The sequence below is a fragment of the Myotis lucifugus genome, unplaced genomic scaffold (genome assembly GCF_000147115.1).
Source record: "Myotis lucifugus unplaced genomic scaffold, Myoluc2.0 scaffold_7, whole genome shotgun sequence".
NCBI lineage: Eukaryota > Metazoa > Chordata > Mammalia > Chiroptera > Vespertilionidae > Myotis > Myotis lucifugus.
In genome coordinates, this window is record NW_005871055.1 from 18,725,142 (window position 1) to 18,748,921 (window position 23,780).

Below are 23,780 nucleotides of genomic sequence, written 5' to 3' on the forward strand. Positions count from 1 at the left end.
ACACAGAGCAGGGCCGATCAGGGGGTTGGGGCGCCGCACCCTGTCACACACAGAGCCGCAGGGCGATCAGGGGGTTGGGGCACTCCCCCCTATCAGGCACAGAGCAGGGCTGATCAGGGGGTTGGGGTGCCTTCCCCTGTCACGAACAGAGCAGGGCGGATAGGGAGGTTGTGGTCCCGCCCCCTGTCACACACAGAGCCGCAGGGCGATCAGGGGGTTTAGGCGCTGCCCCCTGTCACGCTGATCCCGGTGCCGGGAGGCCTCGCGGCTCCGCTGATCCCGGTGCCGGGAGGCATATTACCCTTTTACTATATAGGATAGAGGCCTGGTGCATGGGTTGGGGCCGGCTGGTTTGCCCTGAAGGGTGTCCTGGATCAGGGTGGGGGTCCCCACTGGGGTGCCTGGCCAGCCTGGATGAGGAGATGATGGCTGTTTGCAGCTGGTCACACACCCTTCAGGGTGGGGGTCCCCACTGGGGTGCCTGGCCAGCCTGGGTGAGGGGATGATGGCTGTTTGCAGCTGGTCACACCCCCTTCAGGGTGGGGGTCCCCACCGGGGTGCCTGGCCAGCCTGGATGAGGGCATGATGGCTGTTTGCAGCTGGTCACACCCCCTTCAGGGTGGGGGTCCCCACTGGGGTGCCTGGCCAGTCTGGGTGAGGGGCTGAGGGCTGTTTTCAGGCTGGCGGGTGACTGAAGCTCCCAACCGCTCCTTTTTTTCTTTCTTTTTTTTATTCTGGGCCAGCTTTAGCTCTGAGGCTTGGCTCCAACTCTTAGGCCTCGGCTGCTGAAAGCAGGTATCTGGTTTGTTTGGCTTCTATAATCGAAACACTGTTTTAACTCCAGCTCTGAGATCCCGGCTGGCTGAAAGCAGGTTTCTGGGGTTTTGTTTAGCTTCTATATTTGTAACAATGTTTCAAACTGCAAGCTCAGAGGCTGGCAGCGGCAGGCGGGGAACGTTGGCTTCCTCCATCACTGAAGCAAGCAAGCCTCATGTTCGCTTCAAGCTGCCTGCCTGCTGGCCGCCATCTTGGCTGGCAGTTAATTTGCATATCGCCCTGATTAGCCAATGGGAAGGGTAGCGGTGTTACACCAATTTGCATGTTTCTCTTTTATTAGTGTAGATTTCTAGATAATTTGAGACTAATACTATTAAGTATTTTTGGTTGTATACCCATAGAATTTTATTTATAAAAATAAATTCTTAAAATACAAAAAGTTCATAAAAGGGAAATTTACATTTTATATTTTAATTTTACATAAAAGAATCATAACAGCTTATTTTAAGAAAGCAAATAATCTGATTTGCTATGTTTTTGCTGATGTAGCTTTCATTTTAAGACTTAAACTTAAAATGCTTCATTATTAGTGAACATTGTGTAGCATTTAGTTTAATTTAATTACTACTTAATGCATTTTAATGTTTTGGCAAACAATTATGAGTAAACTATTATTTATGGTTTCTTGCATCGTCATAAGTTGAAAATAATAATACATATAACACGTGATTGTTGCAAAGGTTAAATTTATTTTTTCATTGTCAGGTTCATATCTGCAGAGAAATTTTAACCATTTCTAACAATACCTTTCTTATTACAGCTGGTATATTTTCATTTTTTCTCTTATTTAAAGTGGTAATACGTTTTTTCTTAAGTTTATAATCTTTTTTAAAAAGTTTTTATCAAATTTATTGGGTTGACATTGGTTAATAGGACCATATAGGTTTCAAGTTTACTTTTCTGTGATATAAGATCTGTATATTGTAGCGTGTGCCCATCCCTCAAACGAAACCATCTCCTGTCTCCATATATTAGGCTCATCTCCACCCCCACCACCTTCCCACTCCTTTCCCTCTGGTAACCAGCACACTGCGGTCTGTGTCCACAAGTTTCAATTTTATATCCCACATATGAGTGAAATCATATGGTTCTTAGGTTTTTCTGATTGATTGATTTCACTTAGCATAATAGGTCCATCCATGTTGTCACAGATGGCAGTATTTTGTTTTTTTTCTTATGGTTGAATAGTATTCCATTGTACATATGTACCACATCTTTTTTATTCAGTCCTATCAAAGGACATTTTGGTTATCTCCATGTCTTGGCCACTGTGAATAATGCTGCAATGAACATAGGGGTGCATTTATCTTTGCAAATACTCGTTTTCCAGTTTTTGGCGTAGATGCCCAGGAGAGGATTGCTGGGTCATATGATAACTTTATTCTTAGTTTTTTGAGGAACTGCCATTCTGTTTTCCATAGTGGCTGTACCAGTCTACATTCCCAGTGTCAGTGAATTGGAGGGTTCCCTTTTCTCTACAACTGCCCCAACACTTGTTCTTATTTGTCATTTTGATAATAGCCATTCCAACAGGTGGTAACATGAATTTCTTGTTTGGGATTAATTAGGCTTTTGTGGAGTAACGTTGGTATTCAATATGTTGATAAACTTGCATACAAGTTATTCATGTGCCAGCCACTGTGTGTGTGTGTGTGTGTGTGTGTGTGTACACTTGAAAGTAATAACAAGAAAAATTTATGTTATAGAGTATTAAAGTAAAATTGTATTTACATTTAATATCATCTGGTTTTATGTTTTCTAATAAAAACAGTTTATAGTAAAAACAATAAGAATGAGAAAATGAAGATGTGTTTATTAGCGTAATAAAATTTAACTCTTACAGAACTGAAGTGAGAATAACAGAATAATATAATACCATTGATTAATGCGTGGAAGGGTTACAACAAGTATTTTACCTTAAATGTTTCTGGTCTTTAAAACTTTAGGGTTTTATTGTGTATTGCCTTTAAAATGAGTATTTAACTTAGTTTTATTTTTTCAGAGCACCTTCAAGTTTAAATCTGAGAGTGATATTCATTTGGCAGAACATCATAAACAGGTTCTATATGATGGAAAACTTGCAACTAGTATTGCATTTACGTATAATGCCAAGGCCACTGATGCTCAACTATGCCTGGAATCCTCACCAAAGGAAAACGCGTCAATTTTTGTGCATTCCCCACATGCTTTAATGCTCCAGGTGGGTGAATAGTAACTTAGTTTTCATGTTCTCATCCTGGTTAACAGTATTTTTATTTTACATATTAAACATTGTTCATCTATAAATCTACAACTACTCTTTGTTTTTCTTTTTGGTTTTCTAGTTCTTTGAATGACATTTTTTTTCCTTCTTCCCTTTTTTGGGCAATATACTTTACCTTGGACTTGTCTCCTTAATAGGATATCTGTCATTTCTGATCTCGTATCTTCTATAGCCTTTGAAATAAAATCAGTTGGTTAACTGAACAGATGTTGTTAATATAAAAATATACTTTGGTTTAATAACAGTAGTGTATATCTTCCTAACATAAAATTCCTTGAGAATCTTTAAATCCATTAACAGTATTTCTTATTATAAAAATCTCTTGACTTATAGCTTTATATTTTTAGTGTAAAAAATCTCTCAACTTAGATTTCACATTTCTGTTTTATATCAGCATCAAAAATTGTATAATTGAAAATTTTTTAAATGTCTAGCTAATGTTATTTAATTGTATTTGAAGTTATTTGGAACAAGGAAATAGTGATAATATTATGCTTCAGAAATGTTATCAACATTTTTGTTTTCTGAATGTAGGATGTGAAAGCTATAGTAACACATTCAATTCATAGTGCAATTCATTCAATTGGAGGGATTCAAGTGCTTTTCCCACTTTTTGCCCAACTGGACAATCGACAGCTCAATGACAGTCAAGTGGAAACAACTGTCTGGTAAGTTTTTTTTTAATGTGTAATTTCTTATATTTTTTACTTACTTAGATTACACCTGGTATACTTGGTATTGTATAAATGTATTATATTTGGGTTTTATTCTTAGAGTTTGAATAAAAGTTTTTTAGGAGTAAGGCAGATACATATTTAACCCTAAAGAAGAGTGACTTCCTTCATTATAAATAAAAAATTCTTACCAGTCGAAACATAGTGATTACATTATGCAGTTGAGGGAAAATATTACTCTCAACATTATCCTTTGCAAATACTCATAGGTTGGATTGTCCATGAGAAATCCTGTCAGGTTAAATAAAATTATTAGGGTAAAGTTTATTTTTAAGAATAATATTTAATAACAGTTACATAATTTAAATACTGGTATTATTTTATAATGCTGTTATCATAAGAATAGCACAGACATTAGCTTTTCTTTATATATAGTTCATGTTTGAGAGCCCAAGTCTAAACAGTGGCATATCTGTGTCTATAAAAATTCAATATCTTCTAAGTAGGTTTATTTCTGTTTTTGTAGCTTCCCTCCTTTTTATTAAAAATATCTCATGCATAAAACTCTGATTTAATCATATCTTAGAATCATATATGTAAGAAGTTAAATGTGAATTTTAACAGCTATTTTTGCTGTGTACATTGCTATGTTTAGAGAATTTAAGGGGAAAGTTTTATAGGCAAACATTAATTTCTACTTCAAAAGTAATATAGGAATGCTTCATTAGTATGCACATAAAATCCTTCAATTTTGAATTGATGAAAAAACTAGTGAATGAAGCAAAGATGGGAAAATTTAAAGTCCACTGAAATATAACATGACTTTCTCATAGTTATTATCTAATCTAGCTATTAACAAAATTCTGTTGTATTATTGCTATTAATATTGTCCCTGTGTGTATAAATGTAAATACAGATATTATCTGTACCTTTATAAAATTCAGCTCCCGTTCATAGGTCATGCTTTCTTTCATATCAGTACAGTATAAAGATTGAAGTTTTGAAGTGACATGGAATCCTGAGGTCATGTCCTGTTATCATACCACTTTTGTATGAGGTTTTAAATAATTTCTTTGGGAGGCAGATCAGCATTTTGGAAAAATAAAACTTTAAATTCCAGTCCTGAATTTCAATTAAAAATGTTTTATCTTTATTATCTAAGTAATCCAGTACACATTATGATCAGTAATTAAAAACTTATTAAGCGCTATGAAAAAAAAAGTTGAAGATGAGGTAGCCAGTAGAAAACTCCATGTGTAATTTTAATATTCCTTATGAAATTAATATTAAGTCTATAATTATTTTAACCTAAAATGGAATTATTTTGCTTGAAAAAGAAATATTAGGAAGATTATGCAGTTTGAAATGTTATAACTAAAATTATCCACAATAACTTACATCTTTATGAATAGCTATTATAAAATCTTAGTGCTAAAATTATACTTAACAGTTTATCTGGTTCATTCATCTAACACACATGGGTTTTTTTTTTATTGCCTGTCATTAAAACTCATTTTAGTTTTTACATTATATTTTGGTATTTAAATTGTATTTATTTTATTATGGGGATAAAAGACAGTGTAAAGGTTCAGCATTATGATTTTCATTTTGATTTGTTTGTTTCAAGTTACTTTATATAATTCATTTTAAATTTTCTCTGTAATAAATAACTTCAGCTTTTTCAGTGATATGTATTTTCTTAGTTTATAGCCAATAGAGAACATACAGGTATCACTCTCCTTTTCAATAATAATACATACACAATTCCAAGCTACCCTGTGCTTTTTTGAATTCTTACCAGATGAAACATAATTACTATTTTTTGTTAATTGTGTTAAAAGCCCTTGATGTCTGAGGTTCACTTATTTGTGGACAGTTGTGTGCATCAGTAATATAATCTTTTGTCATTTAAAGTTTTGAAGTGAACATTATAGACGTGTGTACATCAGTAATATGGGCTTTGGGTTTTAAATGTTATATGCAAGTTGTTAAATGGAATTTCTCTCTCTATTTGAAGAACACAGAGTCTTAGCTATAGGATAGGGTAAGCATTATTAGAATTTCATGTTTTCTAGGAAAATAATAAATCCATATTTATGAATGAGACCTTGAAATAGCCTATATTTTATTTTTAGTCAGCATAAAAATATTGTGTGGGAATGAAAATCTATTTGAAGTTTTTAAATCTTCCAGATAAAATTCAGTAGACTCTATTTTTTTTTGAAAATTTGTTCACAAATGAAATACATGCCCAAAATTACAATATTACCTAATTCTTAATCACATTTTGGAGAAATTGAGCAAATCTCTAAAATAAGTTATTTGCCTTCTGTGTTTCAATTTGAAGCATTTTAGGTCCCATGTACTTTCCTCCACTCAGTAGTCATTTTTAATAATTTTTTTCTTTTTCAATAAGACTTAACATTTATTGGCACTACTGTGCCATTATTATAAACTTTGATGACTTTTACTGGATATAAAGGGCTTAGGATTAAAATAATTTATTGAAAGAATAATCTTATTTCCTGGAGCCTTTAAAAGTAGGCTTTATTTGTTAAGAGAATTTTTGTGGCTTGTTTTATCATAAAGGCTTCGTACTATAGCTGTTATATGTGTGCCAGACTTGGGTTCAAATCTGAAGTTTACTATTTATTATTAGTGTAACACTGAGTATGTTATTACCGTTTTTTGTGCTTCCGTTCCCACCATTATAAGATAGGGGTATTAGTAGTTTACTGGATTATGTAGCTTAAATGCGATAAAATATATAGCTTAAAATACTAATCACTCAGTACATGATGGTTTTGTTATTATGAGTGTGGGCTAGGGGATCTACAAGATTATCTAAAATACTATGGTTTTATATTTAAAAGATTATATATTATCTCTCAAGAATTAGTTGTTATTATAGGGGCCATATTGTTTTATATTTGAACTTTTTTCTACTTATTTAAGTAGTACTTTTATTTTGAATTTTAGTTGTAATGATCAAAACTTCTTTTGAATGATTCTATCCATTTTTTAGATAGAGTGGCTTAAAATTGAGGACTTTAACTCAGGTTTTTAAATATATATCTATATATGTATATCTCTCTCTATATATATATATCTTTATTGATTTCAGAGAGGAAGAGAGAGGGAGAGAGAGATAGAAACATCAATCATCGATCAGCTGCCTCCTGCATGCCCTCCCCACTGGGGATGGTGCCTGCAACCCAGGCATGTGCCCTGACCAGGAATCAAGCCATGACCTGCCACTGTGCCATGCTGGCTGGGCATTAACTCAAGTTTTGAACAGAGTCAAACAAAACACACCAGGTCAAACAAAGCTTGGACTGGCTTAAGATGATTTTCTTTAGTTGGTTTTTAGATTTTGTATAGCTATCCTCTTACTCTACATCTTTAGATATAATATTTTCTACAGACTCTTATTTTAACATGTAGCTAGCCATTAGCATGGCATAAAATAACTAACCAACAAAGGAGTAGATAAATACTCTTGAACTGAGTTAACTAACATGTGGCAACACATACAATATTGTTGATGTGATCTGTTTTTAGTAAGTAAATGAGGCCAATATGTAGTCACAGTTGTGATTTTATCCTGTTCATAATGATTCTCAATCAGCATGATCACCTTGAGTAATACTGCCCAAGTGACCAAAGCTATTTGGATGTTTTATCATTCCTTGGGGACTAGTAGTATTTTATATTGTACTGGTTGATCTTTCTCAGTCAAGTGAATATTGAGAGCAGTAACTATGCAAATTGCCTTTCACTAGACATTTAATAAATACGCCTGCGCCGCGTTTCCCATTGCCCCACCGACCGACCGACACCCCCCACTTCTTCTAACGCCACTTCAAAATAGACTCGCCCAGGCCGAAAACCGACTTCTGTGCCTGGGCCATGAAGTTTCAATCCCACTGTACGTGTGTGCCCGCACGTGGTATTTTGTGGAAGAGCCACACTCAAGGGGCCAAAGAGCCGCATGTGGCTCGCGAGCTGCAGTTTGCCGACCACTGGCTTAGTGATGTTTCTCTCTCATCGATGTTTCTAACTCTATCCCTCTCCCTTCCTCCCTGTAAAAAATCAATAAAATATAAAAAATAAATAAACAAAATAATGAGCAGATTAATAAATTATTTCAAGAAGTATAACTCTAATCTTGAAATAATCATATCATCTGTATTTTGTGTCTAAGAGTGACTCAGTATATTAGAAATTTCATTTTCCTTTGATTTGGATTATCATACACATTGAATACAAATGCCATATTCTTTTTTTTAAAATATATTTTATTGATTTTTTACAGAGAGGAAGGGAGAGAGATAGAGAGTTAGAAATATGATCAGCTGCCTCCTGCACACCCCCTACTGGGGATGTGCCCACAACCAAGGTACATGCCCTTGACCAGAATCGAACCTGGGACCCTTCAGTCCGCAGGCCGACGCTCTATCCATTGAGCCAAACTGGTCAGGGCCAAATGACATATTCTTAAATTTGGCCTACACCCCTTCTTTTTAAGAATGTATGTTATTAAATTCTATGGATGATACAAAATAGAATAAATCTTCCTCATTGTGTGACTTAAGAACTTACTTTGAAAAAATACTTTTTTTGACTCACGGTATAAATAGGCTTTTTATGGTAAGCAGTTAAAAATGTATGAAGCCCTGGACAGTGTTACTCAGTGGTTAGAGCATAGGGTTGTGGGTTTGATTCCTGGTCAAGGGCAGGTACCTCGGTTGTAGCTTCCATACCTGGCTCCAGTTGAAGTGTATCCTGGAGGCAATCATTCAATGTGTCTCTCTCACATAGATGTGTCTCTCATCTCTCTCTCTCTCTCTCTCTCTCTCTCTCTCTCTCTCTCTCTCTCTCCCCCCCCTCTCTTTTTCCCTCTCCATCCCTCCCTCCTTCCCTTCCTCCCTCCCTCCCCCCTCCCTCCCTCTCTCCTCCCTTCCTCCTCCTTTCCTTTCCACTCTATCTAACCTTTCCACTCTATCTAAAATCTTCATCAGGTGAGGATTAACATGACAGACAAAAAACGTATGAAAAGAGTAGTTTTCATTAGAGACAGTGTGATGCGATGAGCAGATCTTCTTTAGGTGTAATATGGATTAAGACAAACTGATGTTTTGTTATGTACTATCTGATCTTAGGAGATGGTAATGTCTGAGGGTGTGTAGTAGTAGTAGTAGTAGTAGTAGTAGTAGCAGCGCATGGTGTTTATTGATAACTCACTATGTGCCAGTCACTGTTTGTAATTATATTGTCTTTTCTAATTCTGTTTAGCTGATGAGGGAGGGAAAAATTAAGTAGCTTGCTCAAGGTCCCAGAGACCCAAGTGGTAGATTAGAACCAGGGCACTATTCCTGAAAGACTGACTCGAGAGCCTTCATTGGAAACCACTACAGACAACACTGAGAATCAGTTTTGCCAGCTGTGGAATGATTTTAATAATACCAACTTTACTTTATTGTAGTATGCATTTAAATAAGATAGTATATGTAAAGTGTCAGAGTTCCTGGTATATAGTAGGCATTTGATGAGTTTTCTTTCCTTCCTCAGTAAATATTGGTAAGTCTATTGATGTGATACAATCTTGTAGTACTAAAACTTATTTTAATGCTATTTTACCTCTGATAAATTATACAAACCAAAATGAATTTCAAGTGATAACTTAAATAATCAGAAGTATATAAATATTTTTCTCAGAAAAGGTTTTTTTGTTGTTTTATTTTTATTATGAGACATGTAGTTTAATAGACTGCCTGACAGAATATAATGTATAAAAAGATTTGCCCTAGCCGGTTTTTCCCAGTGGTTAGAAGATTGGCCTGTGCACTGAAGGGTATTGGGTTCCATTCCCAGTTAAGGATGTGTACCTGGGTTGTGGGTTTGCTCCCAGTCCCCACTTGAGGTACTTGTAGGAAGCAACCAATGGATGTGTCTCACATGGATGTTTTTCTCTCTTTCTAACCCCTCCCTGCCTTCTACTCTCTGAAAAAAAAAAATAACTTAGAGAATCCCTTAACACATTGATGTTAATAATGCTATCATTGAGAATACTCTGGTAATATGAATATTAATGGCTCATTAATTTGGTTAGTGAACTTAAATCAAGATTTCTCCCCCCAAAAATATCTTGCTAACCAGTTATTACAGTAATTATCTTGAACTTTATAGCCTCCTTAATAATTAAGTAGCCCCCTTAATAATTGAAGGTTTCATAGTAAAGTCCTAATTAGAACTAGTTATATGCAAACCAACAAAATTACCTGAAAATTTCAACATTTCAGTGTCTAACTACCTAATACAGATTTTTTTCTTAAACTTCACAGTGACATAAAAATCTTTCTTCTGGCTATATTTCCTTAATTCTTGTTCAAGGAAAAGTGCCTAGTATGTACATAATGTCAAAATTTGATTATCTAATTTTAGACCAACAGATATATGATTATGATTGCTTTCAGTAAGCAAAATAAGTGAGATAAATACTTATTTTTAATGGTTGTCTTTCCTGTGGAGGTTGTTGCTCATATATATAGAAGATAATTACTATTTCAGTTTCCAAAAGTTTTTAAATATTTTTGAACATATACCTATCAAATCATATTACTTTTTTATAGTTTTCAGAAATGTACATCTGTCACTCCTTAGTATGCATATTTGTTGGTTTGCCTGTTTTGTGAAGATTACTAAGTTAGTAATGAAAATATTCTTTCCCATGAAAGAGACACAAAAAGTGCCTTTGAAGTATTGTGATACTATTATTAGAGGAGAAAATTTAATAATTTGTGTAGTGAGATTTAATGAGGGTAAAATATAACTTACATTGAATTAACTGAGCAAATTAATTTGTAAAGAGTGAAAAATAAAGTACAGTAAGCATTTTGCCTGAAACATAGGGACATTTTAATGTGATGTTCAAATTGTTCTCTCTTCTTTGTTAGGCAAGTCATTTTTATTCCAAGAAATCTGTACAGAGGCTATCTAATAATAAAGTTTATAGTACTTATGTAATTTAGAGTGTTTTTCATAAGTAATTATTTTTCTACAATAATTCTTCAATAAAACGTTTCCTTTAAATTTAGTGAAATCTATTTTAATGCTATGTTACTTTGTGCTGTTTTAGTTTACAACACATAATCTTCAATGCACTTCTTGCCTTCATTTTCCTCTAGTTTGCATATCTACATCATCTGTCATTCAATATTCCAATCATATCTTGTTACAAAAGGTATTGTTATTTTATTATGGAATAGTATTAATTTCTTTTAACTTCTCTATGTCATTAAAATTCTTTTGAAAATAAGTAAATTGCTTTATTTTAATTTTATGGTAATCATACAGTCTAAAAAGAAAATTAGTATTATTTGTTTTTATAAGAAATATTGTCATATGCCTAAATATTTATGATTTAATCTCAAAACTTCAGAATATTTTTAATGAAAAAGTGGGTATAATACTGAGTCTCCCAGGTATTTAGGCTCTTTCCTTCCTTTCTCCTAGATGTGATGACCATTATGTGCAGTGAGTGGAATCTATGAAAAAAAAAAATTAACAGGGCATCATTAGGAGGTTGTGGTTAATTTAGTATTGGGGTTATATTGCCTTTTATTTTTTTAAAATATCTTTTTATTGATTTCAGAGAGGAAGGGAGAGGGAGACAGTGATAGAAACATCAATAATGAGAGAAAATCATTGATTGGTTGTCTCATGCATATTCCTAACTGGAGATCGAGCCTGCAACCTAGACATGTGCCCTTGACCAAAATCAGACCAGGGACCCTTCAGTCCTCAGGCTGATGCCCTGTTCACTGAGTCAAACTAGCCAGGTCTTGGCTTTTATTTTAATTTGTTTCTAGGTTCATGGTCTTGTTGTCTAAGTTGACAGCTCCCAAAGCTTTCCACTAGCTGCCTTCTATTTAAGCTCCTATACCCAAACCATGTGTAAAATATCTCAAACTCAAAATGCCACAAATAAAACTCATAACCTAACCTTCTCAGAAGTCTGCACAGTTTCTGTTGCTTTTAACTTTTTTTACTTTTAACTTTATCATTATTTTCCCCTTTTTTAAAGTAAATTTATTAGGGTGACATTGGTTGACATGACCAAATAGGTTTCAGGTGTGGTAAGATCTGTATATTGCACCATGTGCCCACCATCCAAAGTCAAATCTTCTCCTGTCACCATATATTAGGATTCCCTTGTCCCCCCACCCACTTCCCTCTGGCAACCACCACACTGCTGTTTGTGCTCACAAGTTTCAGTTTTATATCCTACATATGAGTGGAGTCATATAGTTCTTAACTTTTTCTGACTGACATATTATACTTAGCATAATATTCTCAGGGTCAATCCATGTTGTTGCAAATGGCAGTATTTTATCCCTCCTTAGAGCTGAGTAGTAGTCTCTTGTGTATGGGTACCACATCTTCTTTATCCAATCCTCTATCAAAGGACACTTTGGTTGTCTCCATGTCTTGGCCACTGTGAATAATGCTGTAGTGAACATAGGGGTGCATATATCTTTGCAAATTTCCAGTTTTGGGGGCAGATATCCAGAAGAGGGATTGCTGGGTTATATGATAACTTTATTCTTAGTTTTTTGAGGAACTGCCAGACTGTTTTCCATAGTGGCTCTACCAGTCTACATTCCCAACCCTTTTTTCCACAACCTTACCAACACTTGTTATTGCTTGTCTTGTTGATAATGGTTGCTCTAACAGATGTGAGGTGGTATCTCATTGTAGTTTTGATTTGCATTTTCTTAATGGCTAGTGAGGTTGAACATCTTTTCATGTATCTATTGACTGTTCATGTGTCTTCTTGGCAGAGGTGTATTTTCAGGTTTTCTGCCCACTTTTTACTGGGTTGTTTTGTTTGTTGTTGAGTTTTATGAGTTCTTTATTAGAAATGAAACTTTTGTTAAAGCTGTTGTTTGGAAATATCATCTCCCATCTGGTTGGCTGCCTCTTTGTTTTGATTTTTTGTTTGTTTGTTTGTTTTTTGTCATTTCTTTCGCAGTTCAGAAGCTTTTTAATTTTATACAGTCCCATTCATTTATTTTTGCCTTTACTTCCCTTGCCTTTGGGGTCAAGTTAGTAAATGTTCTCTACCACCAAGGTCCATAAGTTTGGTACCTATATTTTCCTCAATATACCTTATTGTTTCAGGTCTTAAATGTAGGTCTTTGATCCATTTTGAATTAAGTTTTGTACCTGGGGACAAACTGTAATCCTGTTTCATTCCTTTGCATGTGCCTTTTCAGTTTTTTCAGCATCATTTATTGAAGAGACTAACTTTACTCCATTCTGTGTTTCTGATCAATAATTATCTATTCACATACATGTGGTTTTATAGCTGGATTCTCTATTCTGTTCCATTGATCTGTGATCTCTGCCAATACCATGCTGTTTTGATTATCATAGCTCTGTAGTATAATTTGAACTTAGTGTGATACCTCCAGCTTCGCTCTTTTTTTCTCAGGATTGTTTTTGCTCTTTGGGGTCTTTATGGTTCCATACAAATCTGATGATATCTTGTTCTATTTCTTTAAAAAATGACATTGGGATTTTGATGATGATTGCATTAAATCTCTATGTTGCTTTGGGTAATAAGGCCATTTTAACTATATTGATTCTTCCAATCCAAGAACATGTGATATTTTCCCATTTTGTTGTGTCTTTTTCAATCTCTTTTAATAATTGTCAGTATATAGGTCTTTCATGTTCTTTGTTAAGTTTATTTCCAGGTATTTTTATTCTTTGATTTTAGTTGCAAAAGGAAGGTTTTTTTGTTGTTGTTTTTTACATTTCTTTTTTCTGATGTTTTGTTGTTAGGAAGGCAATGGATTTTTTGCATATTGCTTTTGTATCCTGCAACTTGACTGTATTTGTTTGTTGTTTCTAATAGTTTTTGGAGGAGTCTTTAGGTTTTTCTATATATAGAATCAAATCTTTTGAAAAGAGTGACAGTTTTACTTCTTCCTTCCCTATTTGGATGCCTTTTATTTCTTTCTCTTGCCTTATTGCTCTGGCTAGGACTCCCAGCATTATGTTGAATGAGAGTGGTGAGAGTGGACATCCTTATCTTGTTCCTGATCTTGGAGGAAAAGCTTTCAGTTTTTCACCATTGAGTATGATATTAGCTGACGGTTTATCACATATGGCCTTTATTAGTTTGAGATACTTTCCTTCTATTCCTATTTTGAGTGTTTAAATCATAAATGTATGTTGTGTCTTTTCAGATGCTTTTTTTTTGTATCTATTGATAAAATCATAGGATTTTTATCCTTTCTTTTGTTAATATGGTGTATTACATTGATTGATTTGTGTCTGTTGAACCCTCCTTGTGCACCTGGAATAAATCCTACTACATCGTGTTGTATTATGTTTTTTATGTATTTGATTTCCTAGTATTTTGTTGAAGATTTTTGTATCTGTATTAATCCTAGATATTGGTCTGTAGTTTTCTTTCTTTGTGTTATCTTTGCCAGGTTTTGGTATCAGGGTTATATTGGCCTCATAAAATGTGTTAAGAAATATTGCCTCTTCTTCAGTTTTTTGAGAAGGATAGGTTTTAAATCTTTGAACATTTGGCTATTTGGTCCTGGAATGTTCTTTTTTTGGGAGGTTTTTGATGATTGTTTCAATTTCCTCACTGCTGATTGGTCTATTTAGGTTTTCTAATTCCTCATAATTTAGTCTAGGAAGGTTATATATTTTAGGAACTTATCCATTTCTTCTGGTTTATTGAATTTGGTGGCATATAATCTTTCTTAATATTCTAATATAATCCTTTTTATATCTGTGATGTCTGTGGGGAAGTCTTCTCTTTCATTTCAGATTTTGTTTACATGGGTCTTTTCCCTTTTTTTCTTAGTGAGTCTAACCAGGGTTTGTCAATTTTTATTAATGTTTTTAAAGAACCAGCTCTTTGTTTTATTAATTTTTTGTATAGTTATTTTATTCGCTATTTCATTCAGTTCTGCCCTAAATTATATTATTTCCTTCTGCTGACTTTGGGTTGCTTTTGTTCTTTTTTTCTAATTCTTTAAGATGTGATGTTAGGTTGTTTACTTGATATTTCTCTTGTTTCTTGAGATAGGCCTGTAATGATATAAACTTCCCTCTTATTACTACTGTTGCTGCATCCCAGATGTTTTGATGTGTTGTATTGTTATTCTCCTTTGTCTCTATATATCTTTTGATCTTGATCTCGTCTTCCATTTCTTATTTGACCCAGTCAATTTTTTTTTAGTAGTATGTTGTTTAATCTCCACATATTTGTTGGTTTCTTTACTTCCTTTTGCAGTTGATTTCTAACTTCAAGGCATTGTGGTTGTAGAATATGCTTGATATAATTTCAGTCTTCTTGAATTTGTTGATGTGAGTTTTGTGACCTAACATATGGTCTATCCTTGAGAATGTTCCATGTGCACTGGAGAATAATGTGTAATCTGATGTTCTGGGATGAAAGGTTCCATAAATATCAATTATGTCTATTTGGTCTAGTGTGTCATTTAAGGCCTATATTTTATTATTGATTTTCTGTTTGATTGATATATCTAGAACTGTCAATGTAGTATTAAGGTCCCCAACTATGATTGTGTTTTGATGTGTTTCTCCCTTTAGCTCTATAAGTAGTTGTTTTATATATATATCAGTGCTCTCTGGTTGGGTGCATATATATTAAGAGGTGTTATGTTTTCTTGATGTAATGTTCCCTTTATCATTATAAAGTTTCCATCTTTGTCTCTTGTTATCTTGAAATCTATTTTGTCAGATTTAAGTATGTCTAAACCTGCTTTTTTGTGGATGTTAATTTGCTTGGAGAATAATTTTCCACCCTTTTACTTTGCATCTACCTTTGTCTTTTCAGCTTAGATGTATGTCTTGTAGGCAGCATTTGGTTGGGTTTCGTTTTTTGATCCATTCAGCTACTCTGTGCCTCTTTATGAGTGAATTCAGGCCATTTACACTTAGGGTAATTATTGATGTCTGAGGATTGCCTATGGCCATTTTATCTTTTGTTTTCTGGTATAGCTCTGTGCCTCCATTGGTTCTTTTTCCTTTGTGTTTTTGTTTGGTGGTATTCCATACTTCTTTATTTCCTCTTTTTTTAAGCTTTGTGTCCTGTTTTGAAGATTTTTGTGGGTGGTTATCATCCTATCCAATAAAGCAAGAATATGCTAATTGACCCTCACACTGTCGCAAAGATGGCGGTGCCCACAGCCAATAAGGAGGGAATATGCTAACTGATTGCCCCGCCCTCAAAGATGGCAGCGCCCACAGCCAATAAGGAGGGAATATGCTAATTGACTGACCTGCCCTCAAAGATGGTGGTGCCCACAGCCAATGAGGAGGGCATATGCTAATTGACTGCCACACCATCAAAGATGGCGACACCCACAGCCAAAAGATGGTCAGCAGGGGAGGGCAGTTGTGGGTGATCAGGCTGACAGGGGAGGGCAGTTAGGGGTGACCAGTCCTGCAAGAGAGGGCAGTTAGGGGTGACCTGGAAGTCAGGGGAGGGGAGTTGGGGGCAATCGGGCCGGCAGGGGAGGGCAGTTGGGGGCGATTGTGCCAGCAGGGGAGTGGTTAGGGGGTGATCAGGCTGGCAGGTAGAAGCAGTTAGGGGCAATCAGGCAGGCAGGCAGGCGAGCGGTTGGGAGCCAGCAGTCCTAGATTGTGAGAGGGATGTCCAACTGCCAGTCCCACAGGGATCGGGCCTAAAACGGCAGTCGGACATCCCCCGAGGGGTCACAGATTGGAGAGGGTGCAGGCTGGGCTGAGGGACACCCCCTCCCCCTGCCAGTGTATGAATTTCATGCACTGCGCCTCTAGTTAGGTTTATTAAAAATAAAGTTCATATATACCATAGTATTTTTTCTTTTGAGTGTAGGTGAAATTCATCCTCCTTTGCCAGTTCAGACCCTAACTCCCCTCCCCTTTTATGTTTTTGTTGTCACAAATTATCCCTGTTTATACTGTGACTTTTTTGGTGACCTTACTTGTAGTTTGTGACCTTCTGTTCTTTGTTTCATGTAGAGTAACTCCTTTGAGTATGTCCTGCAATGGAGGTTTTCTGGTGATTAAATGCCTCAGCTTCTATATGTCTTGGACCATCTTTATTTCTCCTTCATATTTAAAGGATAATTTTGCTGCCCGTATTATTCATGGCTGGCAATTTCTCTCTTTCAGACATTTGAATATTTGGTTTCTCTTCTTCCTTGTAGAGTTTCTGCTGACTAGTCAGATGAAATTCTAATGGGTTTTCCTTTATAGCTTTGAGAATTTTTTCCTTCTTTTTTCTTGGTAGCTTTGAGAATTTTTTCTTTGTCATTAATTTTTGACAGTTTTAAAATCAAGTGTCTTGGAGAGGGCCTCTTTGGATTGAGGTAACCAGGTATTCTGTTTGATTCTTGGATTCAAGGATCTAGTTCTTTCCATTTGTTTGGGAAGTTCTCATCCACTATTTGTTTGAATAGACTCTGCATTCCCTCTTCCTCTCTTCGTCCTCTGGAATGCCTGTTATTGTAATATTGCTTTTTCTGATAGAGTCAGATAGTTCTTGTAGAACTCTATCATTTGTCTTTATGCTCAGGTCTCTCTTCCTTCTGTGCCTTTTCTAGTCTCCTATCTTTGATATCACTAATACTTTCTTCCATCTGGTCGGCTCTGTTTTCTTTGCTCAGTAGTTTACTCTTAATCTCTTTAATTGCATGCTTTATTACCAGGACTTCTGATTGGTTTTTAAAAAGTCTTAATGTCTTTGGTAAAGTATTAATTTTGTTCATTGATTTTTTTCTGAGTGACTTAAATGTATGTGTTTTCTTGCATCTCATTACGTATTTTTAGAACTGCAATCTTGCAATCTGTCATTCATATCACATATTTCCATGTGTTCCAGCTTGCTTTCTAGGGGTTTTTCATGTTCTTTCTAATCATCCTTGTTACAGTGGTTATTCATGGTATTTACTGCTCTAGTTTACCTAGGCTATTTTATCTGTCTATATTAATGGCTGTTGGCAGCTTCCTCTGAAGAGGTCTTTCTACTATTTTCCAGTGTTGACCCCCAGGGCTTCTCTAAGATAGTACTGCTAGGCTGCTTTGTGTTGGGGATTGTATTACCCTCACTGTATAGGTGACCCCTGACCTTTGTCAGGTCCTGCTCCAAGCACCCCACCTGGGGATCAGGAAAATAGTGCTTCTATTCCAATTGCTCTTGGTTTACAGGTAATATGCTCCTCAACCTGAGTCCAAGGGCAATGGGAGGAGAGTTTGGGGAGTGTATATTTTGGCAGTGCTCTCTGCTTCTATTTCTTTGTTTGAAATAACACCACCTGACAGTGGAGTATAGCAGGGCAGATCTCTGTGCTCTGTCAGCCATCTGCTGGCTCAGTCACTGTTAGCTCTGCTCACTGCTGGCCCTGCTAGACTGCCCCTGCAGCTCTCCTTTCCTCAGTGCTGAAGGAAGTGCCTGCTATTGCAGGCTTCCTCCCCTCTGCACACTGAGCCTTGAACTCCTCTTTCCAGGGCTGCATCTGTGAGCAGTCTGTGCTTTCCTTTCTTTTTGTCTCCCTGTTTATTCCTGGTTGCCCAGTTTTAGATTATTCAGTGGGTGGATCTCTGAAGTGTGCCTTTGTATTGAGCAGGGAATTCTTTGTTGAAATAAAGTTGCTTAATTTGTTGAAATTTCAGGGGGGAGGCAAAGGTTACCTCTCTCGCCTCCATTCCTCTGAAGTTATTTCCTATCATTATATTATTGTTAAAAATTGTATTTTTTAGAGCAGTTTAATGTTTACAATAAAATTTTGCAAGGCTCTGCCATATACTCTCTCTCCCCACACATACATACTCTACCGCATTATCAACATCACTGACCAGAATTGTACTTTTTAATCAAGGTTTAAACTAAATTGATACATCATAGTCACTCAAAGTTGATACTTTGAGTTTACTCTTGGTATTGTGTATTCTCATGTGCATTGGGTTTTGACAAAAGTCTAATGACATATATTAATCATTATAATGTTATAAAAAATATTTTCTCTGCCCTAAAAATCCTCTGTGCTTTGTCTGTTCATCCCACTCCCAGAAAGTACTGATCTTTTTATTATCTCCGTATATTTGCCTTTCCTACAATGTCATATAGTTGAAATCACACAGTAGGCAGCCTGGAGGTTAGGGAGAGTGATGGGGTCTGAAGGTTCCAACACACTAATCACATGGTTGGCTCCACTAGCAAGTAGGTCCCATTCTTAGGCAAGTTACAAAATTTATCTCATTAATATAACTAAAGACAGCTATAATTGTTCTGATCACTTAGAAAATTTCAAGGACTTTAGGAGCTCTGTGCCAGAAATTGGGAAGAAGACCAAATGTATTTATTATAAGTCAATATCATATCACGTTATAAATTTACCTATATGCATTGCTTTAATTTCATTTCACAAATTTGGTAAGTTGTGCTTTCATTTTCATTTCATTTAAAATATTTTTAATATCTCATGATTTCTTTTTTACCCAGGTGTAATTTAGAAGTGTGCTGTTTAATCTGTACTTCTTATGGGATTTTCTAGTTATCTGTTATTTCTACTTAATTCCACTATGATCTGAGTATAGATATTGTATGCTTTCTATTTTTTTTAATTTGTAAGATGTGATTTGTGATCCAGAAGGTGGTCTGTCTTAGTGAATGTTTCACGTGAGCTTGAGAGGAATGCTTATTTTGCTGCTGTTGAATGAAGTAGTGTATAGATGTCAGTTATCTCCAGTGGTTTGTTGGTATTATTGAGTTCAACTATATCCTGATTTTCTGCCTTACTGTATTTGTCCTTTTATTAGAAAGGAGTGTTGAAGTCTCTAACTATCATAGTGGATTCATTTCTTTCTCCTTGTAGTTATAGCAGTTTTTGCATCATCTGGTTTGATGCTCTTGCACCTTGAGAATTCTTATGTCTATTCAGAAAATTGACCCTTATAACATCATGCAATGCTCTTCTTAATCTTTGTTAATTTTCCTTAATTTGAAGACTGTTCTGTCTGAACAGTTATTTTGAACAAACTTTATCAGATTACTTTAGATTAAAAAATAGAACTTTTTATTACTATTTCTTCAGTGTTCTTTCTTTATGTAGATCCAAGTTTCTGACCTATATTGTTTTCTTTCTCTTTAAAGAATTTCTGTTAACATTTTTACACAAGTCAGTTCTACTGGAAACAAATGTCCTCAATTTTTGTTTGTTTGGGAGTCTTTATTTCTTCTTCACTTTCAAAGGATAATTTTGCAGGGTACAGAAGATGAGGTTGATGGTTTTTTTTTTCCCTTGAAGCTTTAAACATTTCACTCCATTCTCTTTTTGCTTGCATGGTTTCTGAGGAAAAGTTAGATATCATTCTTCTTTTTGCTATATTTAAGTTGTCTTTTCCTTTTAGGAATTGTTTAACTTTGATTTTCTGTAATTTGAAAATGATATGCGTAGGTGTAGTTTTCATTTCCTTCCCTTTAAAAAAAAATTTAAAATTAAGATTTCCATTTCTATGCTTGCATTGCCCCTTTGTTCTTTCATGCTATCTATTTTTATCATTCAGAACCCTTTGCATATTAATTATAGTTGTTTTAAATTCCAATTCTGCTAATTCCAACATCCCAGCCATATCTGGGTCTTATTCTTGATTTGTCTTTTTAAATTGGAAATTGCCTTCTAATTTTGCCTTGATAGTCAGACATGATGTACCTGGAAAAGGAATTGCTGTAAATAGGTCTTTAGAAATATGTTGGGGGAGGAAGCACTTTATAGTCCTTATGATTAGGGCGTGTTTTTGTTTGTTTGTTTGTTTTTGTTTTTTACTGTTTAAAGTATTACAAATAGTAGTACGTTTGTCTCCTTTTTCCCCCATAGACCTCCCCCCAACATCCCACACCCCCTGGCACATGCCCTCACCCCCCTAGTGTCTGTCCATTGGTTATGCTTATATGCATGCATGCAAGTCCTTTGGTTGATTTCTTACCCACCCCCCAACCTTCCACTGCCTTCCGCTGAAGTTTGAAAGTCTGTTCGATGCTTCTTGGTTTCTGTACCTATTTTTGTTCATTGGTTTATGATGTTCTATATATTCCACAAATTAGTGAGATCATGTGATATTTATCTTTCTATGACTCGCCTATTTCGCTTAGCATAATGCTCTCCAGCTCCATCCATGCTGTTGCAAATGGTAAGAATTCCTTCTTTTTCACAGCAGCATAGTATTCCATCGTGTAGATGATGTACCACAGTTTTCTAATCCACTCATTTGCTGATGGGCACTTAGGCTGTTTCCAAATTTTAGCTATTGTAAATTGTGCTGCTATGAACATATCTGTGCATATATCCTTTCTGATTGGTGTTTCTAGTTTCTTGGAATATATTCCTAGAAGTGGGATCTCTGGGTCAAATGGGAGTCCCAGTTTTAGTTTTTTGAGGAAACTCCATACTATTCTCCACAGTGGTTGTACCAGTCTGCATTCCCACCAGCAGTGCACAAGGGTTCCTTTTTCTCCGCATCCTTGATAGCACTTGTCATTTGACAAAGGAGGCATGAACATACAATAGAGTCAAGACAGTCTTTTCAATAAATGGTGTTGGGAAAATTGGACAGATACATGCAAAAAAATAAAACTAGACCACCAACTTACACCATACACAAAATAAACTCAAAATTGGATAAAGGATTTAAACATAAAACAGAAAACCATAAAAATATTAGATGAATCTACAGGCTGAAAAATCTCAGACATATACCTAAGCAATATCTTAACTGATACAGCTCCTAGGGCAATGCAAACTAAAGAGAAAATAAACAAATGGGACTACATTAAAAAAAAAGTTTCTGTACAGCAAAAGGAACCATCAAGAAAACAATAAGAAAGCCCACTGCATGGGAGAACATATTTGCCAATGTTATCACCAATAAGGGTTTAATCTCCAACATTTACAAGAAACTCATACAACTTAACAAAAGGAAGATAAACAGCCCAATCAAAAAATGGGCAATGGACCTAAATAGATACTTTTTGAAAGAGGACATAAGGAAGACCAAGCGACGTATGAGAACATGCTCAAAGTCACTAATCATTTGAGAGATGCAAATCAAAATGACAGTGCGGTACCAACTCACACCTGTCAGAATGGCTATCATCAACAAATCAACAAATGACAAGTGAAGGTCTACTCCTGCATGAATTTCGTTAATTTTGCATCCTGCTACTTTGCCTAATTCATTTATTAATTCTAGTAGTTTTTTGATGGAGTCTTTGGATTTTCTATGTATAATATCATGTCATCTGCGAATGATGACGATTTTACTTCTTCTTTTTCAATTTGGATGCCTTTTATTTCTCTTCTTTGTCTGATCGCCATGGCTAGCACTTCCAGGACTATGTCAAACAGGAGTGGTGAGAGTGGACATGCCTGTCTTGTTCTTATTCTTAGGGGAAATGGTTTTAGTTTTTGCCCATTGAGTATGATATTGGATGCAGGTTTGTCATATAAGGCTTTTATTATGTTGAGGTATGAGCCTTCTAATCCCACCTTGCTGAAAGTTTTTATCAAAAAAAGGGTGTTGGATTTTGTCAAATGCTTTCTCTGCATCAATTGATATGATTATATGGACTTTATCTTTCAATTTGTTTATGTGATGTATCACCTTTATTGATTTGCGGATATTGTACCATCCTTGCATCCCTGGGTTAAATCCCATGGTGTATGATCTTTCTGATGTACTGCTGGATCCGATTTGCTAGAATTTTGTTGAGAATTTTGGCATCTATGTTCATGAGGGATAATTGCCTATAATTCTCTTTCTTTGTGTTGTCTTTATCTGGTTTTGGGATAAATGTAATGGTGGCTTTGTAGAAAGAGCTTGAGAGTGTTCCTTCCTCTTAAGTTTTTTGGAATAGTCTGAGGAAGATAGGTTTAGTTCTTTGAATATTTGATAAAACTCCCCTGTGAAGCCATCTGGTCCGGGGCTTTTGTTTGTTGAAGGTTTTTTGATTACTGCTTCAATTTCCTCTATAGTTATCAGCTTATTCACATGTTTGATTTTTCCTGATTGAGTTTTGGAAGATTGTATTTTTCTAGGAATATATCCATTTCTTCTACGTTAACCAGTTTGTTGGAATAGAGTGGCTCATAGCATATTTTTTACGATACTTCATATTTGTGGGGTCTGTTGTTATTTCGACTCATTCTTTTCTGATTTTATTTGGGTCCTCTCTCTTTGCTTCTTTGTGAGCCTGGCTAGAGGTTCATCAATCTTGTTTATACTTTCAAAGAACCAGTTCTTGGTTTCATTGATCTTTTTTTGGTCCCTATGTCATTTATTTCCCCTCTGATCTTTATTATTTCCTTCTGCTCTGGGTTTTTCTTATTGCTCTCTTTGTAATTCTTCAAATTGCAGAGTTAGATGGTTTATTACAAGTTTTTCTTGTTTTTTGAGGTAGGCCTGTAGAGCTATGAACTTCCCTCTCAAGACTGCTTTCACTGTGTCCCATAGGTTTTGGATTGTTGTGTTTTCATTGTCATTTGTTGCCTTGATGCTTTTTATTTCTTCTTTGGTCTCTTTGGTAACCCAATCATTGTTTAATGGCATGCTATTTAACCTCCAAGTGTTTGAATTTTTGTGATTATTTTTATTGTAGTTTTTCTGTACTAATAATAGCTTAGGTGGTCCTCGCGCCCTCGTGTACAAGGTCGTCACAAGATGGCTGCGCACACAGTGGGGGCGGGTCCCAGAGTCCTCTCTGCATGGTGAGGCGTGGGGTTCTGCGGCTCCACTCGGTGTGGAAGAGACTAGTCCCAGCAGAGGAGGCGGGTTGTGGCAGGGGTGGGCAGTTGTGAGTGATCAGGCTGGCAGGGGAGGGCAGTTGGGGGCAATCGGGTTAGCAGGGGAGCAGTTAGCCGTCAATCCGGCCGTCAGGGGAGCGGTTATGGGGCGATCAGGCTGGCAGGCAG

General features: G+C 35.8%; 1 protein-coding gene across 1 annotated transcript in view; it reads left to right on the forward strand.

The window, feature by feature from the left end:
- The window catches only part of NBEA (neurobeachin), a 928,080-nt gene that overhangs the window by 167,418 nt on the left and 736,882 nt on the right, over nt 1-23,780 (forward strand). The window contains exons 9-10 of the mRNA XM_006083617.3: nt 2,840-3,037; nt 3,635-3,768. Coding sequence (XP_006083679.1) covers nt 2,840-3,037; nt 3,635-3,768 — 332 coding nt within the window. The remainder of the gene's footprint in view (nt 1-2,839; nt 3,038-3,634; nt 3,769-23,780) is intronic.